Below are 14,314 nucleotides of genomic sequence, written 5' to 3' on the forward strand. Positions count from 1 at the left end.
ATGCTTACATTTCTCTGAGCTGAATTGCTCTAATATTTTGCTTTGAGTAAAGCCTGAGCTCAACACAAAGTCAGTCAAAGAGGGAGGGAAAAGGGTGTTTTCCATTGGCAGAAGTTCAGGGTGGTGGCATTTCTGTTGGAAGAATACCATGTTGTGTATTCCTCCAGTTTGCTGATGTTATTTTCCATTAATTTCATTGGGGTGCTGCTGAAGCAACCGCAGAGTTTCTCAAAGTATCATTTTGTTTTGGCTACCTTTTTTTTTTGCTGTTGCGACTGTATCGGTATTAACCTGTCATAGTGGAGACTGGTACTATCTAAACAGAGACAGACACAAGAATCTTGGACAAATAAATGGCTGGGAGACTAAGGTACAAAGAGTATGTAAGTGCTATGTATCTTTCAATGGTAATGAGATAAATCATCTGCTTCTGAGCTTCTGCATTCACAATTTAGTGGTCAACTGGCATAAAAGCAAAAGCTCTTCACTCTAACAGTGCTACAGCCAGAAGGCCTCCATCCACCCTCATACAACCTTTAATCCCCTGCCTCAAAACTGTATCGTTTTTTCTCAATGTGTATTTTTTTCCCTGTCATTTCATGGCTCAGACATCTGACTGTGTCTGTAAATCTCACCTCCAAACTTCAACACTTTCTCTAGCTTTCTAGCTTTTTCTGTGGTCAAGGGATTTTAAACTTTGCATAAGGTCAGTCTTACCATAAACAGCTGTAATGTATGGAAGGTGCCAGATCTTATATTTGCTGGCTGTTGTTGCTGTGTCTTTCTGAATGAGCAGATTTTTTTTTCCCCCCAAGGACATGTAACTTCAGTGTGAGCTGCGGCTGTGTGCAAATACCAACCCTTTGAGGGGAAGGCTGGTTTCCTGGCAGCGTTTGTGTTTAAATTTGGAAACCCGGTACAACACCCCAATGATGGACTGGAGGGTTCTTTTTTGCCAGTCATTCAAATGGACTTGCATGAAGATGGTCTGTTTGTTACAGCAAGGCCAAGGAAATCTCAGCAACAGGCAAGAAAATTCCCGCCAGATTCTGCTTTTCAATGACAGACGAGGCCATGCCACGCTAGTCCTTCTGCACTGGGTGCAGACATTGACAATATGCCATATAATTGCACGATAAGATGTTTTTATTTTGGTTCAGTAGGGTAGTCACTAACAGCATTCTAAATAGTCTGAAATGAAAACAGCACAGGTGGAGCCAATGCTCCAGGTAAGCCTTCCCTTACCATTTTTCTGCCGGCAGAGGGACGCCTTGTACTCAGAGGGCATGGGTAATTTCAGTACACAAAATGTATTAAATTGTATAGAGAAAGCATGTGGTATCACAGCTGTGTCTTTGATCTATACAATATGCTAGACTAGTGCACTGCATGAGAAGAAGTTTAAAAAAATCTACTCCTTCTTCCCTTTCCCTTCACCTCGACTGCTAATCGACCATTTATGTGGTGGTATTTGATTAGCAGACAGTGTGTGCTGTACGTCAGTTTACTACACAAGTGGAACTTCTGAATACAGCCAAAACCTCATTCATAGTCAAGAACAAGATTACTTCCTCCATGCTTAAACTTGCAGTGGAGCATAGTCCAGCTGAAAAGTCAAGATAACACGCTTCTTGTTTTTTCACTTCCTGAGGAAGTTCATCTTGCCTCCCAAGAAGCACTTACAAGCATACGCAGGGCCACAGAAAGCATATTTTTACTAGTTCAGAAAAAATGGAGTAGCTTTCTGCAATCGCTGAGCAGCCTTATGTAAGTGGGACCTCCCTCCAATTCCTTCTGGAACAGTAGTTCACCAAGGCAAAAGCCAGCTACAGAAAAAAATTCAGTTGAGCACGAACTCTCCAACTCCAGGAGAACCAGTCTCCGGTGCTTGACAGATCACTAGTCACAGCTGGAGCACACCTCAGGGCTTAGACGCCAAAACTGCAAGAAAAAGGTACAGTATTAACTACATCTTGAAAGTGACTCCCTTTACCAACCCACTCCAGTATTTTTTAGCCAGCGTGAGCAGGCAGCTTATTCAACATTTGGATAAAAGAAATTTGAAGGGGAAAAAGCATACCAAAACCAATAATTACTGTATGCTGATTTGTTACTTTTCTGTCATAGTATTTATCAACACTTCACGTAAGCCAAAATAATTACAAGCGATCAATAAAAATGGATTTTTACTTCAAATACCTCGGTACAAAGCTACAACAAAACTTCAAGATATTCCTACCTGCCCAAGGTTCCTCCAGCCTGAGTGTAATATTTGTTATAATCCAAGCGTAGCAGCAGTTGAGCTAAGTCAGAGTTTATCTGATGGTTGCGAACGCTAGAGAGAATCTTGAAGAGAAGCGATGACTGACGACTGAATCCCTACAAATTTTAAGATGTCAGTTCTGGGCCCTCTCAGAAAAGAGAGCAAGCAAGGAAGCCTCTCCTCTCTGTTTCTGCCTACCCAACCCTTTAACAGCCTTTAAGAAAAGAATCACTGCAAGAGATGTGATGCTTGTGGTCCAGGATAAGGTAAGCTGTGAGCCACAATAATTCCTAGATGTTAGCTATCCAAAAGGAGGGGTAGAGGTACCAACAGATACCTGCCTCTTTTCTTTTACATATCTGCCCCCATTCCTCCTCTCTGTGCACATGGAATTTCCAGCTCGGAACAGTTGATTAGTTAAAGTAATTACAAGCACTTACAAAGAAGGTCTTATCTTACACTCTTGTTCTACAGCTGTAAACTGCTGATAACTGCTTAGCCAAATGTTTGCATGGGAGAAGAACAGATACACAGAAACACAGATTCACCTTCACCAAAATACTGAGTTGTGCAGCTCCCCGTTCATCTAATGGGCCCAGATTCTGACTGACTAGGGAACAAAAACTATGACAAAGATCCAGAATTTCATTTAAGCAGTGGAAAACCTGGATGAGATAAAAAATACAAATTAGTAGTCGAAACAGAGTTTGAACACAGAAAGAAAGCAGGTACCTGAAAAGTTGTAGCATTCATAATGAAGATGTTGCTGATACCACATTTTTTAATCAGGAAGGAAGATATTAAAGTAGCATTTTTGTAAGGTTTTCTATGGAAACAGGATTTGAATGTTATGCTGCATCTCCCCTCTGCCCCTCCCACAACCTTTTGCAGACATTTGTGGGGAAACGGCAATTGGCATGAGCCTTCCACACAGGCATAGGAGTTGCACACTGGCTTCTCTGTCCGACCAGCAGGTCATCACTGCAATTCTGGGATTAAGAAGGCGGGATAAAGATCAACAAGAGCTATGGTTCAAAGCTTTGGTTTTACTGTTCACTGAACTTGAAATTTCTTTTGCATCAGTTGATCAGACTGGGTAATTACTGTTCTGTCACCTTTATTCTACAATAATTTCACAGATGAGCAGAGACACTGTGTTTCATGGAAACTAACTTTTGCAAATGTCTTTTTGAGGCTGCTTACAAAAATACTTCTGGTTTTTTTTTTTCCTTCTGATTAACAAAAAGACCGTAAATCCACTTGGGAGCATCTCAACTACTTTTATTCTCCTAGGTAGAAGAGAGAATTTTTCCTAGTTCCACATCTCAGTGTGAGTCCCTCTGGAATACAGTTGCCAGCACTATGCTCATTAGTACTTCTTTACCAATAAAATGGCCTGTGATAAAAACATAGTGACAAAATACAACGTATCAGGGTTAACTGAACACTGAAATAATGTTGACTTAAAATTGCCAGGAATGCAGCATTCACCCTCATCAACTACAAATTAGATGTTCTTAATTTAATTATCAGTTCTAGTTTATACCTGCCTTACTCCAAGAATTGTAGCCTGTGGACTATAGGAGATTATCACCGATGTGTTTTAAAAGATATGATTAGTTATATCTGTTCAAAGGGCTGTGCTCCTTAGGGCGCTCAGAGAATTGGCAGAAAAAGGTGAAAATGAGACCTACTTACAGGTTTTAGGAGGATGAAAGACTGAGCCAACAAATTACTTAAGAAATGATCGTGAGCCAGTCGTATGCTCTCAAAATCTCTTGTGGCATTTATCTGCTGCAGAAGCTGTGAAAACTGAGACTCCAGTACATCCACCTGATGGATACATGAAGAAACCTCATTAGTGATTTGAGGAATTGGGAGTGTTTCAGACCAGCCAGAAGTTTTGCCTAAGAAACTTACTTTCCTTATAACTACTCTTACGTTAGAGGCTGAGGATCCCCTTCTCTCGGGCTGATGAATGAATTATATACAAGAGCAGTACATAATGTGGGGTACACAACCATTTTTTATGCCTAAGTAATATCTAAGTAAAAAGGGAAATGGTCACTTTCTTTACCTATTAAAAAAGTATATAGCTAGCACGTAAACAAAGGTATTCAATTGTAGTAATTTCTGAATTTTATACTGGATACTATCTGGAAACTTAGAGCAAAGGCTGCAGTGCAAAAGCTCATCCACATTACTTTGGAGAATTTAGAAAGCCAGGCCTCCTTTCAATTCTTTAAAAACCAAACCAACCGAACAAAAAAGCCCAAAGCTCAGAGTTCGCTGAAAGAGGCAAGGGAAGAAACCAGGATGGTATCTTAATGATGGTCCTTCAGAGGTGACTGCGGTTTCTCACAAACTTTTAGTAGCACTAGAGCTACTAAAAAACTCCTGCATTTCACTGGTTCACAAGTCCAAAAACTCTAATTGTTGCAATAGTCTGAGAACTCAGAGTAAGCTATGGACTCGAAGAAAATCCCGATTTCCTTAAGGTGCAAGGAATCAGAAACCTGAGATAGGTCTTCAGTGCTCCCTCCATTCGTTTCTGCCAGTTTCTGATTACTTATACAGTTTATCTTTCTCTGTAATACTGACCTGCAGATAATACTGAAGATTGTCCACCAGGAAAGCCATGTGATCCCTCAGACGCCACTTGATGGCATCTGTTCTGTTAGATTTCAGGTGTTTGCGTTGCATCTGGAGAGCCCAGCAATGCTGTAGCTCAGCCTGGACTCGTCGCACACTTAGCAGGTATTTGAAGACAACATTGTACCTAAGGTCAAAAAATATTTGTTTAAGACTAAATTCTTCCTCCGCTGCAGGTACTGGAGAACGTAACAATGCAAGACCAGCAAAAGAAACGAGAGATGACTGCCTGCCAATAGTTATGGCCGATCAGGTCACAGCCTAAGTGCCCCATGGCATATCTCGCAGAATAAGATTTCTGCTTGTATCGATTACTGACCCAAAAAATACAGTTAGTTTCAGTGTAAGGAGGGGAGCTGTCAATGTCACTGTCAGTTAAACTAGCACTGTTTGTAAATCAGTGCAGATCTTGCAGGTCTTCCTGTCATTACAAGTACTCTCAATATGAGTAAGTGGAAACAGCCATTTTAAGGTTCAGGGAGCAATAGCTCTACCTTTTTCTCCAGAGAGGAAAAAAAAACTTAGCATATTAGCGAATGCCTCGGATCAGGAAACATACAGATGAATACAGAAAGACCATACCTCGTACTTACTTCTCGAGAACGGCAGGCGTAAAAAGAATGTGCAGCGGCCATTGAACTTTGTAAGAAAGGCCCAGAGCTGCCCATCCAGATGTGGGGGCTTCACGTGGAGATAACTCCCGGGAAGGCCCTTCACGAGTCTGAGCAGTATCTAAAAACAAGTAAGGTGCTGAATATGTTATCTTGTCAGTCAATACAACCATGGCAAGAAAGAAGAGGGAAAAGGGAAAGAACAGAATTAAGAAGAGCCAAAGCAGGCCATCACAAAGGGCAGTAAAAGGAACAAAATTAGTATTTCTTTAAYKTGAGAAATGGGCAAGTAATAGGATTTGAAAACAAGGTCATAATCTCCCTCGTAATTTACTTCTAAAAATGCAAGTAGGTACCTTTATGTTCCTTTCCATGATACTCAATAGTTAAATGAAGAAGAGGAAGAAGGTTGTCATCATCTAACAGCACCTTATGAGCAGACTGCTGAAATGCAATGTTGACATCTGACAACGAGAGAACATGTATCAGCACAAGATTATGCAGCTACTGCTAATTTTGCACCTGTTAATTATTTACTCTTGCTCATAAAAGACAATATTGACGCTGTTTTCTTTTCATTCCAGTTTCAAATACCTGCCATCAGAAGATTCCTGAGAGATTGGTTTCATATACTCTGTCAGACATTCTAATTTATGAGTGCTGTTCTTTCAAAACTAATGACATCATCTAGAGGATTAAAATTGAGCTTTTCTGTACTGGACATGGTTTACCACTTTCCTGCAACAACCACTGCAACGACAGTTTGCTAAGCAAGTAAGGAATACTCACCGTGCTCAGTTACAGCCGTAGGTGGTGTCTTTAACATGTGCTGTGCAGTGTCAATGAAGGCCTGAAACAGCTCGCCTCTTCCCAAAAGGTAAAAGTCTTTTATAATCTGTAGAGATATATTTTTTGTACCTAACATAATGAGCAGAAATTTTAAGCATCATAGCTGATAGCACACCTTTTTATTTTATGACAAACTGTTGTTGCAAAGCACAGCTGAAAAGCTCTGAATTTCATTCACTGACCAAAAAGTCTACATTGCTTTTGCTTCAAGATACAAACTACAAAAACACATATACATGCCCCTCTAACTGTCTCTGACCGAGTTTTATCAGTGCTCATTCTTGAGACTGGAAAATGAAATATTTTACAGCTTTACCTAAATGAAGAAAGCCCAGAGTATAAGGTAGTAAAGTATTTAATAGAAAGAAAGAAGAAAGGAAAGGAAAAAAGACTGTGCTGCTTTAGCAAGAACAAACTAGCAGTTGCATTACCTTCAGCTGTCCTAGTAGATCTGATTCCTCCACCATCAGTTTCCAAAGATGCTGGTGAAGAAACAAAAACCAAATGAAACAAGAGAAACCTCCCCTCAAATTATCTCACACATTCAGAGAGAAGAGTAGCTGCCGTATTAAAACACTTGCAATGCATTCAAAAGAACCATCTATACAAAATTCTAGGTAAGAGTCCTGTGTAGCGGCCCATGCTACTAGTTAAAATTCCTGATATATACCAGCCAATATCTCTGCCTAAGAAACATGAAGACCAGTAACAAAAAAAGTGCAAATTCCTATGAAATCCGTTCTACCCCAGCTTTGCTCTCGCCTCTCTAACCTCCCCATTTTCTGAGGTTCTCCGCCCTGTTCCAAGTGACAGTAAGATTAAACATCGCCAAAGCAAAGCACATGCTCAGTGAGATGTCAACTATTATGCTGGAAGCAAATGAAAAGTTCTGAAGTAATTTCAAGTCAAATAAAAAACCGTACAAAAATTCCCTTCTTTTCCTCATGAATGGACATAGTATTTGTCACTGTCCTTTCATCATTGGAAGTTGAGGTTACAGGAAGCTCTGAGACCAGTTAGAACATGAAAGCTAGCTGCACCATTCACATGTTTGTTCGATCACTGGCACTGAAGAGCCTCCTTCTTCTTCCAGTCATTCACAAAACTCAAGAGCTTCTCAGCCTGCATAGTAGTTACCTTTCCTAGGACGCTCACCTCAGCAACAGTGCTCCGTATCCAGTCAACCACTGATTCGAAGTCCACCAAACTGAAGAGCGGTTGCTGCTTGAGTCGATGTAGCTCTGCTGCAAAAGTGTCCTCCTGGTTTTTTAGGATGGAGCCTGTGCAGCAATGAGAAGAGCTTCAGAGACTAAAAAGGGATGCCGTTAGGAGACATGCAGACCCCTTCCGGCATGGCGGAACAGAAAGCCTGTGCAGGCAGCACTGTCTCAGATCCAGCAAGGAACATGAAGAGGAGGCCTCAAAATATGAGTACCAAGGTATAATATTACTATTGCAGTACAGTTGCAGTATAGACACTTGTCATGGCAGTACTGTGGTATCAGTAAAATCCCCAAGTATTTTCTACGTAAGCGGTGGCTGCTAACAGACCTTTTTCTAGCACTGAACTACATCTTTAAACCCACAACTTTTCTGCCACATTAACCAGCTGGTTTGGTTCTCCCCATACCCCTGCCCCTTTCAAATCTATCCTACTGCTGTCCTACGGTTGCTTTTTTTTTGACCCAACTGAGCTAGAAAACCAATTTCTTTTCACCTCGCTTTTGTTAATTCAAGTACAATTGAATTGCTCCTTTGTTCTCTGTAATGTCGCTCAAGTAATATAAGTACTTTTGCAGAAACATGCTCAAGGTAGAGCCACCACACAAGTCCTCCCCAACTGGTGTAGGAATATATTTGCTAAACCATTCCCAATGTAAACTTTTTGAGCTCTCAAAGTGAACCATCAGCTAGAACTGTCTCTCCCTTGCTGTCTTTAAGGTTCCGTATAAGTTGTCTTCCATGGTAACTTTTGAGAGCACCTTGCAAATGAATCTCTCGTGTTTGTGGATGCATGTTAATCCCYGTGACACTGTTCCGCAACATATACACTCAGAGCAAGATGTGCTTTTGTGTCTGTCTGCAGCCTTTAGGGAGAGGGATGCAAACTGAAAAGAAAACAAGACCTTTGCGATCTCTTTATTTATCCAGAGCAAATTACATGGTGACTTGCTGCTGGAAACTTGGAGACTATGTTTGGAAAGCATTATTTACTTATCCTGTTCCTACATCTCTCCCTTGGAATCGATTGGAAGCAGAACACTGGGGCTACTGCAGTGTCCTGGCACAACTATCCATACGGTCTGAAGAATAACAGCCAATGGTCAGTGGCTGTTGAGGAATTTGTTGATGTGGTATTTTGAAAACTATTTGTCAGTCACTCGTAACTGAGCAAAGGTCGCAAGAAAGATGTTCCTTACCTTTTCTGGTCAGGTTAACATTCTGATTCTCGAACATCTGTACAGATTCTCCCACAAAGAGGATTTTCTCAGCAACCCGCACAGGAATGTATGAAGGCAGCATTTCTACTCTTAAAGAAAACTGCTTTAGAGACGGAGCTAACATGTTCTCCTCCTCAATCAAGCGCTGCCAGAGACACCAGGGAAAGGAAATCAAGTGCAAAACAGTGTGAGAAAACCAGACAGAAAAGATGTGTAAAGGAGTGTGTGTGTCTGTCATTTAAATAAGCCAGTGAATTTCCTTATGCTTCTGGTATGCTAGCAGATCTCCCTAGAGATGTTGCTTCCATCACAGTGAAGCGGAAGGCAAAAAATAAGTTAAGCCTTTGTGGAATAGCAACAAATCTGCTGTACCAAAGGATAATGTTACACTGGCAAAAGGAGTTTTTATTGCAAATGCATTACATCGGTCTTTTTCTGCTATTACAGTGTTAACTACCATTACCCAAATAATCCTCCCCTACATTCATTCCTGTGTTTTAACGCTGTTAGAACACTTGTGATATGGGGCAAATATACATGCCTCCACTTGTGAGCAAATAGGATGAAGATCCAAAGGCTTGTTGGCAAACGTAAGGCAATTTCCTCAGTTCCTGTGAAAGCTGTTTCACAACAATACAGTAAGTTATTAACCTTTTTCCTGAATGTTAATAAAAACCTCCAAGTACTGAGGCAAGATCTTCCTTCAGGGACGCAACATTGATAATTTCATATGGCTTTCTTGCTTCCAGAGAATTAGTTTCAGTATTCCACGATCCAGAAAAAATCATCCAAACAAATTTTTGAGAACATTTGCCATCTACAGAATTCTTCATTTCAATAGAAGAGTTCAGTACTAGTTTGTATATTGACATTAACAGGCTAGCAATTATTTTCTTAAGATTCTAGTGACACTTTTAGACGAGGCAATGCCCAAGTATTTTATCTGTCTATCCCCTTGACACTCAAGATTTATTTTACTCTTTGCCTGAAGAATTGCCAACACTGTTAATCGATAATAACGAAGAAAGAAGTTGCTTGTTCTACAATGTCCACCAAGCACTTACAAGACTCACCGATTTTCACAATCTTTTCTTATCCGATATAGTGAAATAACATATTTTTCACTAACCGCCTTGCAAAGTTTTCCCTTGCTTTTCTCTGGGTGTAGTCTGTTTTCAGCAGAGACTGTTTGAATGAGGCTCTTCATTAATATGCAAGACAGTTTCTGTGTGGTCACAGCCGAGCTGCATGCACCACACTAACACCATAGGTGCCCATGAAATATTATTTCATCATAAACTAGAGCATGAATTTAGACTTGAACTTGCTCCACACTGTTCCCTATGCAGACACTTTTCAAATGCTCATAGTGCAGAAGGCTACTCCATCGAGGAAGCTGCTTTGCAAAAGGGCAGTCTAATGGTATAGCATCTATGGGAAGAGTTACCATATTTCACCAGTATGCTGGCAGGTTGCTCCCTCGCTCAGCAGTCTCTCAACTCTCACACAGCACATTTTTTACCACTAAAGTCACTAGCATTAACCTGTTATGTAACATTTGCACAGCTAATGGTTGTGCAAGAAAGGTACTTGACCCAGTTGCACACAGAAAGTGTCCAAATCAAGTCAACGGCCAAGTTCCCCACACCCTAGTTCTCTGCACCCTGTCCCTCACAATTGCTCACACTACCACCAATGCCTATATTAAACAGATCACAGTACTGACCATAAGGAATGAGAAACCAGTCAGCCAAGAGCAGTGAGCATGCAGTGTTACCTATTACTTAACATTGGCATCTACACAGATTCCATCCATAAAGCTTTCTGTCCCGGGGTTATCCAATTGTGCCAAACAAAAGGTCTCTATCCCTGATGCCTAGCAGCAACCTATTACAATATTATCTTGACTTACCATCCTAGGTTTCAATWCATGTCTAGTCTACTAGCATAGCTCACACTGAAGAAGACAATACACTTCTTTAGTTTCCTAAGGCCCAAAGATGCCAAATTATGACTTGTACATCTTACCAGGTCCTGTAGTTCTCGTAGCTGTTTTCCTGTAAGCCCCCCAATTCCTAAGTCATCGTCATCTTCTTCAGGTTGGCTGGGGACATTACCGGAAGAGGGGCCCTGTTTGATAAAGAACTCTTCATGTTGGTCTAGTAGCAATCCATGCAGCATCCAAGCAGAGAGCTGCTTATACATGACTCCATGACACACAGCCAGAATCCTGAGGTCAGGAAAAACAGTCGGTCAGGCCTTTGCTTGCACACAGTAATCGAAATCTTATTGTATGTAATTTTGTAAAGTCCACTTAGTCGGCCAGGCAGTATGGCAAGTGCTAAATGGCTAATGTGGTATTTTATGTTTGGTTTTTTTAACAGAAAGACAGACAAATCTAACAGGTGCACAACTAAGCTAATGTATCCTCCGAATATGCAGCTTCTGCTAGTAGACCAGAAGTATAAATAAGCGGTGGCTGCTGTTTCTATTCAAATTATATTTTAAGTAGTCTGACTTTCTCCGCAAGGACAGAGAAACATCACAACACTCACACAGTCAAATTTATCCTTTTGAAGGATCGAAGGTCCGTAATGGGTCTACCATACGCAAAACAACTCACGTAGACTTTGTAAGAAGAAAAAAAACCTGTGCCTGAAGTTTTCTGAGCCCTTAATCCAAAGTATGGAGAAAGCCTTATTTCACACCACAAGCCTGCTTTAGATAAGTGAACAGGACTGTGACAGTTTTCCCTGCACGATACTCCTATTTTTATGCCGTGCAAGGCTGGTTTGCATGTACTGTTTCAACAAGTAAGAAACACTTTGACACTAACTCCAGAAGAATGAAGAAATAGTTATACGGTATCCACATACTTTTCAAGAGCACTGCGAACAGGAGGCAACCCCCCACAGCTATGTTTGTGGACTGTCTCCAATATCTGGCATCCATGAATCTATAGAATGAAAAGGTTAGACTAGATCAGTTATTTGGATCAGTATTGACATTTTCATACATTTAAAAACTACACTTTCAGCTAACAAGAAAATGCCTTAACAAACTGAACAAGTCTTACAGAAAGAAAGATGTCACATGCTCCATGCTCTGATGAAAAAGGCCTCCTATGTCTGGCTCTACACCCAAGCTTCTCAACACTTTCCCTCAAAAAAACGTAAGGATCTCAAAATTCTGAAAACATTAACCTCTGCCTTTTTTTATTTCAGGCAACAGTCATAGAAAACAGACTCAGAAAAGAAAAAATTACAACCAACAGCATCCTGTCCTATAAAAGTCAAGTCGTCAGGGATCACGGGATAAGGGAAAAAAGCAATTCCAGTGTAAATGAATTTGTAAAACTGTCTCAATAGTTACAGCAGAACTAGTAATAGGGCATCCTATTTCATCATTACTAAAACTACATTCTTTTCTACTATTAGAAGTCTGGGATCAGGGCAGAAATAACTTTATCAGTTAAAGAGGAAAGCTTGTAAGAGAAACTAGCTATAATTTTACTGTACCTTCTGAGTTTTGATCTGTTCCACCATGACCATCACAGAGGGGAAGAGTAGCTGAAACTGCAGAACAAGGAGTGAAATACTGAATTAGGTTTTTATGTAAGGAAGAAAAAATCTATAGTAACTGTGGACAGCAGCTGAACACAACAACTTAATAAAACTGTTATCTGTCTTTCCCCACCAATTTTTTAAAAACATGATGTGCAAATCTCTAGGAAGTACGTCCTCCCTCCACTGGACCAAGATACATGAAGTTACTATATTTCAGAGTAGTTCAGGCTAAATGCAGGCAGTGAGGAATATGTGAGGGTCAAGGTGGAGATTTGTGTCAAGGTGACCCTCTGGGCATGATAAAGAGAGTACAAATGTAAAGGCATTACACAGAAATGGCATGACGTGACAGAGTCAGCCTCATTTATCCCACCCACTTTCTTATTAGACTCAACGAGCGATAAGAGCAACCAAAGAACACTACCCATTTATTAACACGACATACCTGGTCCAAGGAGTAATTAACATGTGAGATGGAAAGATGTGGATCAGCCAGAAACTATAAAGATAAAGCAAATAATGACAATTAATTATCACAACCACTGGATGGTGACATTACCCAAGACATGACAGCTACTGGTCTAGCAGAGATTAATCAAAATCTCCAAAACTGAAAACAGAAGTCACAATAGGCTGAGAAAGCACTGGGATATGACACAGATAGAGCACTTACTGAATTGAAGGAAGAGGGGACAATACATATTAGGATTAAAAGTAATTTACAATGGCATCTCACGGGAATAATTTGGAGGCATCCCTAATGTGCAGAGGAAAATACCTTGCTTCATCTTAGAACCTACTACTAGCATGTCTATTGCAGAAATGACAAGTTTCCACCATCAGTCGGCAGCACTACACACCTCTTGTTCTAGGTCAAGTAGTGCCTGCCGATAAGGCTGCAGCACTGAATCAAGACCTGTGCAGAAGGCCCTCAAATAAATGCCATGTAATCCACTCTGGTTTTGCTGCGATGGATGATGATCCTGAAACCAAACAATAAAATCAGCATCAGTATCCTAGTGCGAGTCTGAAGAGTAACATAATATCTTTGCGGCATCACAGCTGCAGTCAGTGCCCCCATATAGCCACCAGAAAAATAAAAACTATCTTGTCACAGGAGAGTTCCTTGTGCAGATTTACATTTAGCTCTTTCGTGGACGTACACAAGTTCTGGGAACCACCGGTACCAGTGGTTCTTTTCACTTAAGTGTGCCTCTTGGATCTCAAGGCTCCTCACGAATCGATWGGAGGACAAGATAGTCACGAGCAYCCCGTTCAGGTCACAAACCCCGGTCAGTCTGCTGTGGTCAGAAATTATTACAAGACTTCCTCAAGAATAGGATTTTACATTCGGTTCATCTTTCACTGCTCTCTGCCCTCCTTTACATGCACCGCAGAGAGCTTTCCGGAGCTCTTCTCGGTGCTAGCACGATCACGGATATGGGCCACGGGCCTCCGGACACTCATGTCCTGGGCAGCTGCCGTGCCCTTCCCAGGAAATATTACGGCCCGCAGGTCCCACCTGCTGCTGTACGTGTCCCGTGTACTGCTCCACGAATTCGGCGAAGCGGATGTAGTCGGTGCCGAGGCGGCAGAGCCGGTTCAGGACGCTGGTCTCGCTAGGGTGCAGGAACGGCAGCTCTTGAGACACCTGGAAGGGGAAACTGCGGTGACGGACGGGCAGGGACCAGGCGGGGCAGAGGCCGGAGCGGGCTTTGGCCGGGGCCGTGCCATACCTGGAGCCCGCCGCGCTTGCTCCAGGTGAAGGCCGCCCCCGGGTACCCGCTGAGCGCCAGCAGCAGCTCGTGGATCATCCTGCCGCGCCGGCCGCGCGGGCTGCCGGGATGCGCGCGGGGGCCGCCGGGAAGGGCGGGCGGGGGGAGCGGCCGGTGCGGGCTCTGGCGTGGGCGGGCACGAAGAGGCAGCGGGAGC

The 14,314-nt window shown here is 41.9% G+C and overlaps 1 protein-coding gene across 1 annotated transcript; it reads right to left on the reverse strand.

The window, feature by feature from the left end:
* Window positions 1-1,134: 1,134 nt before the first annotated feature.
* Window positions 1,135-14,225, reverse strand: TUBGCP4 (tubulin gamma complex associated protein 4). Its single transcript, XM_057385464.1, has 18 exons — window positions 14,119-14,225; window positions 13,905-14,033; window positions 13,243-13,365; window positions 12,828-12,881; window positions 12,335-12,391; window positions 11,693-11,772; window positions 10,845-11,046; window positions 8,796-8,961; window positions 7,531-7,655; window positions 6,807-6,857; window positions 6,316-6,421; window positions 5,883-5,990; window positions 5,509-5,647; window positions 4,865-5,042; window positions 3,962-4,096; window positions 2,812-2,928; window positions 2,240-2,379; window positions 1,135-1,941 (listed from the first exon to the last, which is right to left on the reverse strand). Exons 1-18 carry the CDS (start codon window positions 14,194-14,196, stop codon window positions 1,929-1,931), a joined length of 2,001 nt encoding a protein of 666 aa, XP_057241447.1. The 5' UTR covers window positions 14,197-14,225; the 3' UTR covers window positions 1,135-1,928.
* Between the last annotated feature and the right edge of the window lie 89 nt (window positions 14,226-14,314).

Source organism: Malurus melanocephalus, unplaced genomic scaffold, assembly GCF_030028575.1.
Source record: "Malurus melanocephalus ecotype Western Australia unplaced genomic scaffold, MMel_1.1 scaffold_828, whole genome shotgun sequence".
Lineage (NCBI taxonomy): Eukaryota > Metazoa > Chordata > Aves > Passeriformes > Maluridae > Malurus > Malurus melanocephalus.